The sequence below is a fragment of the Canis aureus genome, chromosome X, assembly GCF_053574225.1.
Source record: "Canis aureus isolate CA01 chromosome X, VMU_Caureus_v.1.0, whole genome shotgun sequence".
Classification (NCBI taxonomy): domain Eukaryota; kingdom Metazoa; phylum Chordata; class Mammalia; order Carnivora; family Canidae; genus Canis; species Canis aureus.
In genome coordinates, this window is record NC_135649.1 from 96,279,559 (window position 1) to 96,295,839 (window position 16,281).

Sequence of the window (16,281 nt, forward strand, 5' to 3'; positions counted from 1 at the left end):
ATGCTAAGTGCCAGGAATTCAGTTAGAATCTAGACAGTCACTGTCTTGGAAATTAGAAAGGATATAGGTGATATTATTAACAACTTTTGTAGGGTGATGAGCAGTGGAAACTGCATCACACTGATTGTAGAGTGAGTGGAAAAGAAGGAAACCTCTTTGACACTAACTGGTTTTCTCTTCTTTGTGCTGTAATTTAATTATTTTAGACCTCCTCATTATAAAATGACCACGAATATCACCTTCGGCCCTAACATTCTGTAATCCTATGATCAAAAGCTATTACTCAGATTTAATGGAAAACATTTTTCATGACATTCTCCATTCTACTCTCCTCCACTTTGCATTGCCATTTTGAAGCATTAATAACATGGCAAATCCATTTTCTAACTATATCCTGAGTTTAGGGCCTTCCTTCATAATGTTCCACAGTATCACATAACCTTATCTAATGTTTACCATTAATCATCCACATTTCTCATTTCCCTTTTTCTCATCTTTGGTGGAAGCAAAGAATAGAGACCCTAATACTTTTTCTATATTGCTGAATAGTCCTCTATTTAGTGTGAAATATTCCTTTGTATTTCTACACTATATGTATTTCTAAACTGGTACCAACTCTAATGTTCCCTTCTCCTTCTATACTTGTATTTTCTGGGTCACTTAAGCGGTGAGAATTTTCAATTAACATACTAGCTGGCACCCAAGGAAACGTCATTTTTTAAAATGTTTTTCTGGCACAGATCATGATTAACTTCCCTGTGTAATGAAGATAATTTGTGGTGTTTATATAACTGGGTTGTTTGATTGGTTTAGTTTTTCAATGCTTTCACTCATGCTGTCGTATCTGATCACATATAGAGGGTCATATTACTCCCAAATGCCTTTATAATTTCATCTCATGCTACTCCCTTCTCCACACTTTAGAGTGCAACAAAACTGAATTAAATATAATGAAGATCATTCTTTTTTCTTAAATATAGTAGATACACATTGTTACACTAGTTTCAGGCGTACAACTTAGTGATTTGACAAGTTTATACATTATGCTATATTGACCAAAAGTATAGCTACCATCTATCCCATTATATTGCTCTTAAAATATCAATGCCTGTATTCCTCTTACTCTGCCTTTTATTCCTGTGACTTATTCATTCTGTAACCGGAGGCCTGTATCTCCCACTCCCCTTCACCATTTTGCCCAGCCTCCTTCCCTCTGGCAACCATCGGTTTGTTCTCTGTAATATAGTTTTGATTCTCTTTTTGTTTGTTTGCTCATTGTTTTAGATAACATTTATGGGTAGAATCATACAATGTTATTGTATTCCTTATGACCTATGAACTCCTCCTAAAGATTCATCTTTCCCTTTGAACCTTTTTTCTTTCCCTTTTTTGGCTCATCCTGCTAGACTCAACTTAGCCAACCCCTTCTAGAAAATGTCTTCCCTAACATCCATGTGGCTACATATCCCTTTTCTGTGCTCCTGTAATATCCTTTGACTATATGTATCCTTGCTGCTATAAGACATTTAATATATTTATCTATCATATGTGTATATTCTGCAGGGGTGTGAATGGTGATAAAAACTGAATTCTATTTATCTTCTCAGTAACCATTACAATGACCAACAGATACTAAGCATTCTGTAAATAATTATTTTTTGTAAATAATTATTCTATAAATTACTACATAAAAAATTATTTCATTACATCTTAAAATCAACTCCATGAGCTAAAAGGCAATTAATATCTTTATTTCACAAATAAAGAGACTGAGGTCTGGTAATTCTAAGGCACCATACTCATAAGTCCTGCACTAGAAGCCAGTTCCCCTGATTTAATGTTCTCTCAGTTTGCCAACATCATTTTTGTGCAGTAAGTCACTCTTGTGAATCATGAATATTGCAATTTAATTATCCTACATTTATAGGAGACTGAGGGTCTCAGGAATATAAAAGTTAATAACAGGGTAAAAGGTCATTGCACTAATCTTAGAAAATATGAAGGGCCAGATTTATTGGTTAAAAAATGATTTTATGAGAAAGGGTTAATTAATTCTGAGACGAAATACAATTTTTATGCCATAGTAGAAAGCTAATTTTATGAGTTTTCCCCATAGAGAGAATAAAATAAAATGTTGGTCACTCTGTGCAATTTATGAAGTAGTAGTTCTTCACTCCTTGACATCTCTAGGGAACAGTTTTCAAGTAAATTTTTCTAACAGAGATTTTGTACTTGGCCTCTCACATTAATATACTCAGGCATATTTTTATTAGTAAAAGAAAATCAGTTATAAACAAACCCTAGAGAAAACAAAATAGAATATGTGCTCTTGAAATGACTAAGCAGGAGTATGTAGATAATCATTTCCTAGTAAAACAGAATTCACTTTATTCTTTTCTCATTCTCTTTCTTGTTGATTTCACATTTATATCTCTTCCTATAGACTATGTATCTATAATTACATATATTTTATTGAAGTATTGAAATCATCTCTATTGGCTCTATGGCAATTTATCATATACATATGTTTATGTATATTGACTTTAGACTATGGATATGTAACATTGTGTTTAAAAGGATCAACTTTGGGGATCCCTGGGTAGCTCAGCAGATTAGTGGCTGCCTTCTTCGGCCTGGGGCGTGATCCTGGAGTCCTGGGATTGAGTCTCACATTGGGCTCCCTGCATGGAGCCTACTTCTCCCTCTGCCTGTGTCTCTGCCTCTCTCTCTCTCTCTGTGTCTCTCATGAATAAATAAAATCTTAAAAAATAATAAAAAAATAAAAGGATCAACATTTAGGAGAGCATCTGTGGCTCAGTCATTTCAGTGTCTGAGTCTTCATTTCAGCTCAGGTCATGATATCTGGGTCCTGGGATCAAGCCCATGTCAGGCTCCCCATTTGGCAGAGAGTCTACTTGTATTGTCTCTCTCTCTGCCGCACATCCCCCCATGTACATGCACTCACTCTCTCAAATAAATAGATAAGTCTTTAAAACTACATAATAAAAGTATCAACTTTTAAGTCATATGAGAAATAACAATGGAAATGGATAGATTTACATATATATAAAAGTATAGATTTTTAGCATAATAAAAATGAAATGAAAATTAAAAGAAATACAAGCACTTGGGAATATATATGCATTCACTGACTAAGAGTAAGTAGCTTAATTTATGATAGTGATTCTTTTTTTTAAAGATTTTATTTATTTATTTATTTATTTATTTATTTATTTATTTGAGAGAAAGAGCGAGAGAGCAAGCACATTCTGGGGGGGGGGGTGCGACAGGGCAGAGGGAGAGAGAGAAGCAGACTCCTCACTGAGCAGGGAGCTCAATATAGGGCTTGATGTGGGGCTAGATCCCAGAACCCTGGGATCATGACCTGTGCCAAAGGCAGACATTTAACTGACTGAGCCACTCAGGTATTCTATGATATTGATTCTTAACTTGGCTTTCATGGTAATAGGAACCTTCTGCAGAGAGATCAGTGAACCCCATGAAACTGTATGTAAGTATGTCTGTATAGGCATTTTTAAGTAGAGAGGATCATTATTTTTATCAGATAATCAAATGGAGTCCACAACTTGAAGTGTTTAAGAACTACTGCTTTAAAAATAAAAAAGAACTACTGCTTTATAATCTCATTCTAATTAATTGTAAAATATCAAGAGCTCAATTAGATACATGAGCAGAGGATATGAACAAGTATTTTGACAAAAGTAGAAGCATGCAGAATAAATTTTGAAAACATGTTCTACCTTATTAGTAATCAAATGGATTCAAATTAAGATGAGCATCAACTATCTCCTTATATCTGATAAAGCAATAATCACTTTAAGAACGAAAGCAACAAAATTCCTATCAGCAACATAACTTCATTCTTTCTAGTGCCATTAAATATTGATATGGCCATTGGGAAAGCAGTATGACAATATTTAGTAAAAGCCATAAGAGTTTTTTTTTTTTTTTTTGAGTTTTTTTTTTTAATATTGACCCAATAATTTATTCTGAGACAATTATACACCAGAAGCTGAAAGTAAATGCATGAAGATGTTCATTATGGTGGAATTTCTAATAGCAAACAAAAGGAAATGGAAGCCCATAAGATATTTAGCATAAAATAAGTTTGAAAAGGCAGAATGTTATGTGGCTATGTAAAATACATGTCTATGGGGATTGTAATGTGTAGACACAAAACTTTGGGGTGATTTTTAATATTAATTAATTTCTATATAGTTTTAATATTAATGAATTTAATTATTGTAAAAATATTTCCATATGTTAACCTATGACAAAAATTGAACACTAAATATCAAATAGTAAATACAGGGGCATTATTTAAAATATTATTATTTTTTAAATCAAGTGTTTTCTTTTTTTTAAGATTTTATTTATTTATTCATGAGAGACACAGAGAGAGAGAGGCAGAGATACAGGCAGAGGGAGAAGCAGGCTCCATGCAGGGAGCCGGATGTGGGACTCAATCCCAGGACTCCAGGAATATGCCCTGGGCCAAAGGCAGGCGCTAAACCCCTGAGTCACCCAGGGATCCCTGAATATTTAAAATATTAACAAATGAATCATCTAACATAGTAAGGAAGTTTCAGTTTTCCAATCTAGATGAATCTGGATAATCCATGTAGACATGCAGGTTGTAGACTTTAAAATTACAGGATGTCATTCACATCGATTATAATATACATGGAATTCCTTGGGTTGCTTAAAATAGAGGCCCTGAAATCCTGGTTATTTTTTATTTGTGATAATACATTCAACTATTGTGACTTTGATTATCTTATGGCATCCCATATTATCTATGCAAATATAATGTGAACTGGTTAATGTGAAAAGCCATGGACTTTGATTCAAACAATCTATATCAGGTTCATCTGTGTCACTTACTAGCTTTATTCCTTCTAAGCTTGTATTTTTTTAATGGATAAAATGGCAAATTATATATGGATTGAGATGACATGTGAACAGCTCAATGAACAGTAAGACACTAATAAATGATATATCTTATAATGATAAAACCAGTTATATTAATATTTATCATGTTAAAACAGATGTTGTATAGCAAAATAAAACATTAGCAGGTAATTCATTAAGGGCATATTTTTCTTGTATTAAAAGCAAAAGAAGTAAAAAAGAAGACCCTAATGCAAATATTTGTATGACAAAATTCACCTTTAGTGGTGTTTACACAGTAGATTCATACTATTTTGCACACAATGTGAAAGTTTCCCTCCTGCCTTCAAGGCTGATCTAAAAATCACTCTTTGTACATATAATTGAAACCAATAAAAATGTTGCTTTACTACCTACTTTTCACTGAAAAGTATGTGAAACACATCTCTTCAAATGTCTTCCTATTCAACTTTTGGATGAAGATGGTTGGGCATGTTTTACAACCAACCTTTAAGTGTATGTTTTCAAATGACTCATTTACTCTCCCATGTCTGACAGGATTTGCATGCACATGTAGGGAAAAATAAGTGGAATTGCAAATAATGTCATTAACTTAAAATGTGTCTATCATTGAGAAATAAATATACTGACAAATACTCTTGCAGCAGGTCCATGAAAATGATTAAAAGTTGGCCATTTGAAATGTTCTGTTTATTTATTTTATTATTATCAAAAGAGTAATGCTGAATTTAGGGAAGTATATTCACAAAAAGCTAGATTAGTTTCAGAAACTAGGACTATTTTTTTATTCACACTTGTCAACAAAGAAAAAACTTCCATATTGTAGCTATGGTTTATCCTGTACTGTATGGGTAATGCTGATATTTGGCCACATGCAGTGTAGTTTGTGGCCCTAACCCAATTAAATAAGAAGAAAGTATTTTGTGATGCTAAATAAAAATTTCTCATCTAGGAAAACAGTTTTAGGTTTATTATTTATCTGCTGTTACTCCATATAACTTAATAGTATCCACTTCCAGATTAATAATGTGCTTTAAAGATAAACAGATATTCTTAGTACATGGATACATTTGTCATGGGAAATGATTCTTCACTGTGGATCATCCGTTTTCAGGAGAAGCACTGGAGATTCACTGCTGAAAAAGAATCTAAGAGCAAATGAGGTTATTTTGTCAGGACATTTCAATAAGAGTTCTTCTGACCCAATGTAAATAAAATATAAACCTCTCCATTTTAAATCTTTCTCAGATGCACTCATTTATTGAACATTAATTAATATGATTATATTTACAGTAATTTAAAGGTAGGCTTTGGCTTTAAAAAGGATTTCAATTAATCAAGATTGATTATTTTTCTGCCCATTTAACTCCATACCAATTTCCAGCTTGAAAAAAAAGGAATAATTTTTAGAAGCATGAATTCTGTGAAGCTGTTTCTTAATAATTTTCCACCACACTCTCTTGGTATAAGAAGTCCTTGGAGATTTTTCCTTTGAGTATTTATATGTAATCCATGAAGGGTGTCATTTGCATTTTGATTTGAAATTTCCTGACTTTGGGATGAAAAGAAGTACTAAAAATTTTGAAGTTGTAAGATCCCCCCTCCTCTAAAGCTTTTGCATGTTTATCAAATATTTGCTGAGCTCTTAGTTTGTGCAGACAATGCTAGCTTCTGGGATGCAAATACTATGCTCCTAATCATCAAGAAACCTCTCCAATGCTAGGGGCCCATGTTAAGACTATGGAGGTATTGCAAAAGAGGAGAAAATCAATTTTATTTATTTTTATTTTTTTATTTTTGTTAAAGATTTATTTATTCATGAGAGGGAACCCTGGGTGGTGCAGCGGTCTAGCGCCTGCCTTTGGCCCAGGGCACGATACTGGAGACCCGGAATCGAATCCCACATCGGGCTCCCGGTGCATGGAGCCTGCTTCTCCCTCTCCCTCTGCCTATGTCTCTGCCTCTCTCTCTCTCTGTGTGTGTGTGACTATCATAAATAAATAAAAAAAAATATTTATTCATGAGAGACACAGAGAGAGGGGAAGAGACACTGGCAGAGGGAGAAGCAGGCTCCCCATACGGAACCCAATGTGGGACTTGATCCCGGGACTGGGATCACGCCCTGAGCCAAAAGCAGACACTCAACTGCTAAGCCACCCAGGTGTCCCAAGAAAATCAATTTTAAATGTACTGGAAGGGATGTAAAAAGAAAATATCAGGAATAGTTTCTCAGAAGAAATACCCATATTGGCTCTTTTGATTATGGTAAAGTATTTATCATAGAAGGATAAGTAATATTTCCTTTATTCAGATGAGGCTACTTTTCTGTAATGTCTTTATATAATATTTGAATCAGCATAGATTTGGCCATATCAATTATTTTTCACATCTCATTTTTAGTTTGGATGCCCAATACCAATATCAGTTATGTTTAATTTCATTATCAATGAATTTAATACCAAATATAAAATAACACTGATGCGTAATAACTGAATTATTTTGGTTATGAAATATGATATTCAAAATTCTTTCCTAACTCTTAAGTCTTTTTTAAATTTTACATTATAGATGAAAGAGAAGATGTTCAAAAGAAAACATTCACAAAATGGATAAATGCACAGTTTTCTAAGGTAAGAATGTTTTGGTCTTCTCTTTTAAAATATAATGTGACTGAATTCTCAAAATGAACTATGTACCTGTGTAAGTTTAAATATCCATATTGTTTTTATCATAGTGTCATTTTGTTTTAGCTGTGCAGATTTAGGAACATTATGTTGACTTTTAATTAAGAAGCAGCAGCAGAATATATGGTAAAGAGAAATTATTTAATTAGACAAAATGTATCTTTGGATCTTAATGATAATGTGAGTTTCTTTAATTACATCAATCATCTAAAAATTATAATCACAATCTCCCACCAAGTAGCTAGTATATGCCACACATTAGCAGAAGATCTGAGGGATTTTTATTGTCTGAAAGTGATCTTTTTTTTTTTCTTTCTTAGTCTTTACTAGTTCAAAAAAGACTGATACAACTGCCTTGTGTCAAATTAAAATAAGAAGTTTATCCTCTTTTTCTGCAGGCATCAACCCATACTCTTAATACATTTATTTATTTTGCAAATGCAACTTAATTTATATTCCATATATAGCACAATTCTAGATAATATGTGAACACAGAATAAAATATTCTTACCTTGAAAACTAGCATTAAGAGTAAGATGTAAAGAGGTTTATATATATTTTGAAGTTAGAAAGATTTGGCTTATTTTGCATGTGATTATGAAGCTTAACAGGGTCAAGATATGTGAAAATTCCTACCACAGTTCCTGACAATCTTAATATATGTGGATCACTCTCTCCATAGGTCTGTCTTGTTTTATAAAAGTTTTGGTAATGAATCCAAAACAATCCCCTGGGAGATGCAATATTAAAAAGTGCACCCATTACTATTACAAAAGGTTTTCTAGTGTCATCTCTTGTTTATGGTTATTTGTTAGTAGAATTTTCCCAGGTAGTCTTTAACATATTAGCAAGATAAAGTTATTGAAATTTAACTAAGAAAATTTCGTTTATATTTACTTACTGAATTAACAATTAATAAATTGCTATTACAGAACTTTAAACAATAAACATAAAAACCTATTTTTAAAATCTCAAGTTTTTTTTAAACTAAGTGGGTACAAATAATAAAAAAATTATAACAGTACTAATGAGGAAGAATAAATGAAAAATAAACTCAGAAATATGTAGGATAGGAATTCCTATTTCCCAGAATATTTACCAGGTGGATATATGTGGTTTAATTGCTATCTCTACCAGTCTCATTGAAATCTTAATTTTGGAATTTTGAAACAGGCAATAGATATAAGCTTTGAAATAAATATACAAACAAATCAGGATCATAAGGAGAAGTTTTGTAATAATACATGTTACATAATACTCTGAATCTTTGAATTAAATCAATGAGTTGTTTTAAGAAGTTGTGAGGACATAACTGAAACAAACACTGCAAATTCTCATTCCCACAGATCTAAATAGATCATTACTCCCTATACACTGACAGTTCAGGTAGCACTTACCACAACTCACATGCTAATATACAAACCATAGTTTGATATGCTGTCTTCTATGAATACGTTGTTGGCACTGACTTAGAGCAATTTTTCCCTACTCTGAGTGCCCATATTTTAAGGCTGTGAAATAATTACATGCATGAGTGCATTGACTGTTTTTTTGTATCCCCACCTCCAAATCCAACTTCTACTTATTTCATTTATTTTATAAACATTCTTCCTCAACCTATTAAAATTGGATTAGGGGAGTTACCAGAGTTTCATATTTGGGCATATGCTAGGTGTCAGGATTATAAATAAATGTTTATAAAGGCAGAGGAAAAAAGTACTTAGAGATCAAATTTATAACGTGTGTGTTGATTTTTCATTTAGAAAGCCTGAAAATATATTTTCCATGTTATCTGATTTTTCTTGTTGAGACTTCAAGTAATGACTAAATTCTTGTATATATTTTTGAGAATTAAGAGAAATCTAATTGATTCCATTTAAGTCCATTGATGATACCAAAAGATAAACATAACTGAGATACGTCACTTGGCACATATTTAGTATGTTACTATGTGGTGTTGGGCAGAATTCCAGGCGTGTAGGAGGCACAAGATTAGTTTAAGTTAAATCTTCAGATCTCATCAAACCTACACGTTTGGAAGATACTGGAAAATTGCTAAATGGAGAGGCACTGACTGAGAGACCCCAAAGGAAGGATCATCGAAGAGCAAAACACTCTACCCTGAGAGAATTGGAAACCATGGAAGGCAGGAATGTACATTTTCTTTGTAACCCCAATGATCTGTATCAGTGCAGTAAATAAATATAATAAATGCATTTTTGGACAGTAGTACAGAAGTAACATATATGTTAAGTTTAAGGAAAGAGGAGAAATTCTGAATGGAAAAGAATGTTGAAGAAGACTTTATTTTTTTAAAGATTTCAATTATTCATTTGAGAGAGAGAGAGAGAATACGTGTGTGCACATGAAAGAGAGAAAGAGAAAGAGAAAGAGAGAGTGTGTGCACACCAGGACAAACAGGGGAGAGAGGGAGGGAGAGGGAGCTGGGAGCTCCCTGAGCTGGGAGCCCGACATGGGGCTCAATCCCAGGACCCTGGAATTGTGTGCCGAGCCAAAGGCAGACACTTAACCAACTGAGCCACTCTGGCACCCCTAAAGGAGACTTTAAAAAGAGAAAAAATGATGAAAAATTATCACCTGCTTGGTAAATTAGTCAAAGAGAAACACACATGTACAATAATAAAAATGATATGATGACTTAAAATATTTAACAGTGAGGCTCACACACATTCATTTATATAATATTTGTAAAGTAAAAAGAGACTACAAAGTAGTTCCCTGTTATTTTGTAGAGTTACATAAGGGATATTTAAGGGGAAAAATGTGATTAAATAAAGCCTTATCGTTTTGTGTCATTCAAAGCCAAATGTACCTTTATAGTAAATCCGACTGATTATTCGCTTTTCTGGTACCATTTTAAAATAGACCCTATCTCTTCTTCAAAATAAGTCTTCTATTAACCTTCAATTCCAAAAATTTTTATTAGAATATGATTTATCACATCTATTCTATAAAGATAAGCAAACATTATTTATCTCCACATAAACACAAAGCCATTGCTAGGTAAGATTAATTCAAGGTAAATATTCTATTCATGTAATTTGTAGATATTTTATAATCCTAAAAATATTTAGTGTTTACCACAAATATAATTCACTAATAAGAATTACACAGGTTCATTCATACAAGCTTATTTAAAGAAAGTACACTTAAAATTATGACCAAATATAATTTTGCCATAAAACTTGCTTGATGTTGGTGTTAGAGAAAAAGCAATCTATGGGGGAAAATATTTACTACTAGATCAATTGAAAGATTTAAACCATCTCCCAGTGAGTTATATGATAGTTTTGATCCTACATTGGATTTAGTGATTATCTTTATTTCTATCCTCTAACTACACTTCTCTGTATGATTCTTCCAAAAGTAGTAGACAACTTGATATTTTATTTAAATGAAGTAGAAATGTGTGAATAGTTTTGTCTATGAACTTCACAAGGACCTATGATATGATAATGCATTTATGTCTTCATTGCCACAACATATACACCTGTACCTAATAAGCCAGATTTTACCCTCTTGTAATAATGATAACACAAGATAGAATTAACTGGTGTAACACACTTTTCCCAAGAATTTATCATTATTTATGACCTAGCCAGCACAATAAGCATGGTATCATGCAAATTAACACCAAAATTGTGAGTCAGTAAATCAGGCTTCTTTACATAGGACTCTGTCATGAAGCCTTAGGGGAAATCATTATATCCACACTTGAATTCATTTTGGGAAAAAAGGTAAACATAAAATAAAAAATTCTTTGAGTTTTGTTTTCCTTATATGTCCATATCTATTTTGTAAGAAAACATACATTAAAAGAGCTTTATAAATGTTAAAACATAAACATAAAATATTGCCATTTTTGTTACCATGTAGTGAAATTGTTGGATTGAAGGAATCACATATTTATGAAATTTTCCTGGATGCCAGCTCATTCATTATTTGAATATGGTTTTGGCTACTTTCTTTGGCTGAAACAGGGAGGATTTGTGTTTTATTATCCTGCTACACTCTCTGTGCCAATCCATGCCCTCAACACACACATATGTACACAAACATGCATGGACATACACTCAGTTTAAAATGAATGAAACAGTTTCATTGTGCAAAAGGAAGAAAATGGAGTGCCTGGGTGGCTCAGTTGGTTAAGTTTCTGCCTTCAGCTCAGATCATGATCCTGGGGTCATGGGCTCAGAGGGGAGTCTGCTTCTCCTTCTGACCCTGCCCCCTCTCATGTTCTCTCTTGCTCTCTCTCTCAAATAAATAAATAAAATCTTTTAAAAAGGAAGATAATGAGATTTAGAAGCAAAACCTTGTTTCAGTGAAAGACGTAACAGTATGTATACATTTCCTCTGTGTTAGTTCGAAACTTATACATAACAAATTTATATTGGATTCTACTCAAGGGGCCTGATTTAACAGAGATGGTAGAGTAGACCTATTGTGTCATGAGAGGGTCACCATAGATATAAACTCACCATTATGCCCTTGGCTTCCTTTTTCTCCCTACTATTTGATACCAGAAAGAATTAGATTACTGAAGAAAATGAAGGGCAGTGTACTGTATCTCTGGATCATAATAAACAGCTATTGGGGAGAAAAATTTTCCTTTGCCCTTCAGTGTTCTTCTGGCTGGTCTAAGAATTAAACTGATAGGAGGCAGATTAACAGGAGAAAAACCCAAGGTAAATTACATGCATAAGGAAGACCAGTGATATAACCGATCCGAAGAAATGACCAAGGCCTGCAGCCTTTATCCATTTTAGACAAATGAACTGACACAATAAAGCAAACCTCTTTGGGAGCTTCAATTGGTAAGGAATTCTATGGAATTTGGGCTGGGGTAGTAAATTAGTAGAAGTAACAAGGTTTGTTTATGTAGCCTGTTTTTTGTATAGCATCTTTAGCCCTAAAGTTCCTGTCTCTGATGATAAGAACGTCTCTTTACCTCTTGGTACAGAGAAGCAACTTTTATGTGAAAGATTTATTTCCTGCTTTCAAGGGACAAAGGAAGGCCAGAGTGTTCTTCTTGCTCTCTTTCTTAAATAACTTTAATTCAAAATATCTATATCCTAACATGGCAGATCTTGGGGAAGCCTTCCCTGAGCCTCAACATAGCTCATACAAAGCTTGGGTAAGAGTTGAATGATTGGGTACAGTTGTTTTAGTGAGATGACTATTGGTACAAGAAACTATAGACCTCCTCGTTTCAGAAATTGTGAAGATTAGGAACTTTTTCATTATATTTTTATATTATTATAGTTTTCATTATATTATCATATTAATTTCCCTATTGAATTATACTTTTATGGTTAAGTTGCTCTAGTGACCTCATGAGATAGTATTCAAGATGAGCTAAATATGAGTGGAGGTGGTTTGCTTCATGAAGAGATGAAGCTAGAACTCAAGAAATTAGTTATGGATATAATTATCTAAATTGTGAATATTTTTATTTATTAACATTAATTTTTATTTCCACTAATCACAAAGTAGTGTGTGTAAGAGAGAATTTAAATATTTATTTAATAATTTCATGAGAAATATTAAATATTGCCCTACTGGCATTGTGGACTCCCTAACATCTACACTAGTTGTTAAGATGACTTCTAGAATGATGTGTCTGTGTTTGTAATTTAGATAATTATGCTAATGGTCTAATCCACTGAGAACCATTCTGTTGAATGTTTTCTTGAATCTAATCTTTGCAAAGTACCCAAGTAACAAAGGATATCATTCAGTTAGTGAAAGGAAAATTGGATTGTGATAGGTCTCACTATTTTTAATGAAAGACAAATAATTTATTGTGTATTTTGCAGATCTTTCTTAGAAATATGTATTTGATTAACCTACTGTTACTGAGCTCTTAATAACTCTAGCTAGTTGTAGAAGGTACACATGTTTTGCTCTTTAAGCTACTATGTTCTGAAACATCTTATGAGAAAATTGGAATTGTTGATTGCTATACCTATATAGTATAGAGTGGTCTCAGTGGCAAGCCTATTTAGCTGGAAAATGTAAATATTTACCAATTAGCATGATTGTTCCTAGGGAAAAAAATCTGTAGCTGTTAGGCAAATGCATTAGTTGTCTGATTTATTCTGTCTTAGGTCTCAGCATAACTTTCTAGCAAGACAGCATATATTGAATTTCTTGACTTATTTTCATTTCGGAAAGAATAGTTGGCACTCTGGTACCATCCCACCAGAGATATATGGTTGTTAAAATAACCTTTCAAGATTCAACGAATATATATTGAGTGCCACCTATGTGGCAGGCATAGTATTATATACTGTAAGAGGCACAATGCAACATGGTTTTTCTTCTCTAAAAGATTATCATCTGAGGGAAGAATCAATTACATAAACAAATAAAATAAAATATGGGGGATCCCTGGGTGGCACAGCGGTTTAGCGCCTGCCTTTGGCCCAGGGCGTGATCCTGGAGACCCGGGATTGAATCCCACATCAGGTTCCTGGTGCGTGGAGCCTGCTTCTCCCTCTGCCTATGTCTCTGCCTCTTTCTCTCTCTCTCTGTGACTATCATAAATAAATAAAAATTAAAAATAATAAAATAAAATAAAATAAAATAAAATAAAATAAAATAAAATAAAATAAAATATGGCCTTTAATATAATACAAGTGCCATAAGAACAAAAGAAAAAATGACTAATTGCTTAGAGAGAATGACAGCTTGTTGGAAAGAGGTGACATTTAATTTGTTGACACAAAGACAAATTAAAGGGAGATGAAGGCATCAAGAATTGCATGTAGAAATGGAACAATTGAGGAAGCTTGCTTGGCCTGTCAGGTGGTGAGTGGCTGAAGAGATCTGTGTGAATGGAGAAAGGAGGATGTGAGAGAACACAAAGCCATTCCTGAATAATTGCTTTGTTGTTGGGGCCGGTTGGACCAACAGTGAGATATTTTTTTTAATCATGTTAATACCCAACCTCTGGTGGAAAAATGTTTACTTCTAAAACAATAGCCAGTAATAAAGCAATTAGACTGCCCTACTACCACTAATCCTTCCTGCAAAATTGAATCTGAAGCCTAAGCTTTACACTTAGAGAATAGACATGTGGATCTAAAATGAAAATGCAAGTGGGTTAAATTTTTTTGTGGTTGTTTGATACCACGCATACTCATTAGCACACGACATAAGAATCACCTAGAGAGCTTGCTAAAACAGATTGCTGGGACTCATAGCCAGCGTTTCTGATTCCATATGTCTAGTGGAAGAGCCCAAGAACTTGGAGTCTCCCAATTAGAACTTGTTCCTATTATTAAAATTTTCTACAGCTATTATGTCAGGCAGTGAATAAATATTTTGAGTATTATGTCTATGCATTAAGTTCTTATCTTTCACTTAAAAAGTCATTTATATTTAAGAAACATGTTTTGACAGAAATACACAGAAATCCTAAGTTCATTAACTTATTATTTATTGAGTGTGTATTACAAATTGGTTGCTCTAGATTTTTGAACAGGGCAATGGAGAGAAAAAAGTCCTTTTCATCAAAGGGCCCTATGATCCCTATGAGTGAACCTAAACAAGGAAACAGCAAACTGTTTGACATTCTCTGTACTTATTTGTCAACTTGTTTTCTCTCTCTGAAACTAGAATATAGAATTTCAAATAGTGATGGATGGATGCTAAGAGGAAAGTTAAAGCAGGGTAAGGGAAGAATAAGAATATGATGAGTGCTATTATGTAAAATGGATTCTGAGAAAACCTCTCTAAAGAGACACATAAGAAACCTGGGGGAAGAGAAAAGAAAATCCAGGCAGAAAGAACATGTTCAAAGGTCCTAAGGAGGGATCATGTGTCTGGGACAGCAGGATGCCTGGGTTAGAGTGACCGGGGATGAGTACTATGAATTACAGGTGAAATGGTATTGGTGGGGGACAAACTAGGTAGGGCATCTTGACCACTGTAAAGGTTCTGGCTTCGTGGTAGGTTAGGAGACTGAGTGTTTGAAGTAGTGACTGGTGTCCAGGGACAGCAGGATGCCTGGGTTAGAGCGACCAGGAATGAGTACAATGAATTACAGATGAAATGGTATTGGTGGGGGACAAACTAGGTAGGGCATCTTGACCACTGTAAAGGTTCTGGCTTCGTGGTAGGTTAGGAGACTGAGTGTTTGAAGTAGTGACTGGAAGCAATGTAAATTATAATGTAAGATATAAAGGAAGAATTTGAGAGGTGAGCTAAAGGATAGTATAATAATATGGGTCAGGTGTGAGGGGAGGCTAAAGCTAGGCTGGTAGCCTTGGACCTGCAGGGAAATGAATGGCCATAGTTTGGAAAGTACAGATAGTAGAATTTACAGATGGACTAGATATGGAGATCGAGAGAGTGGAGAAAAATAGTTTCAAAAACATTTTTTGACAGTTTTAGCCTGATCATCAAACAGGACGGGATAGCTATTTATTGGGGTAAGAAAGACTATTGAAGGAGAGGGTTTGGTAGGAAACTACAGGTAACTTTCCCATGAGAATTCATGGAAAAGAATTTTTGTTTTAGTGTATTGTCATGGAAAGAATATGTAAGGGTGCCTGGGCAGCTAAGTCAGTCAAGTAGCTGACTCCTGATTTTGGCTCATGTCATGATCTCTGAGTCCTGGGATTGAGCCCTATGTCTGGTT

At 33.9% G+C, this 16,281-nt stretch overlaps 1 protein-coding gene across 12 annotated transcripts in view; it reads left to right on the forward strand.

Annotated features, from left to right (window-relative positions):
• DMD (dystrophin) overlaps positions 1 to 16,281 on the forward strand; it is a 2,162,139-nt gene that overhangs the window by 282,026 nt on the left and 1,863,832 nt on the right. For all 12 annotated transcript variants that reach the window (XM_077887780.1, XM_077887782.1, XM_077887777.1 and 9 more), the window contains exon 2: positions 7,501 to 7,562. In XM_077887780.1, coding sequence (XP_077743906.1) covers positions 7,501 to 7,562 — 62 coding nt within the window. The remainder of the gene's footprint in view (positions 1 to 7,500; positions 7,563 to 16,281) is intronic.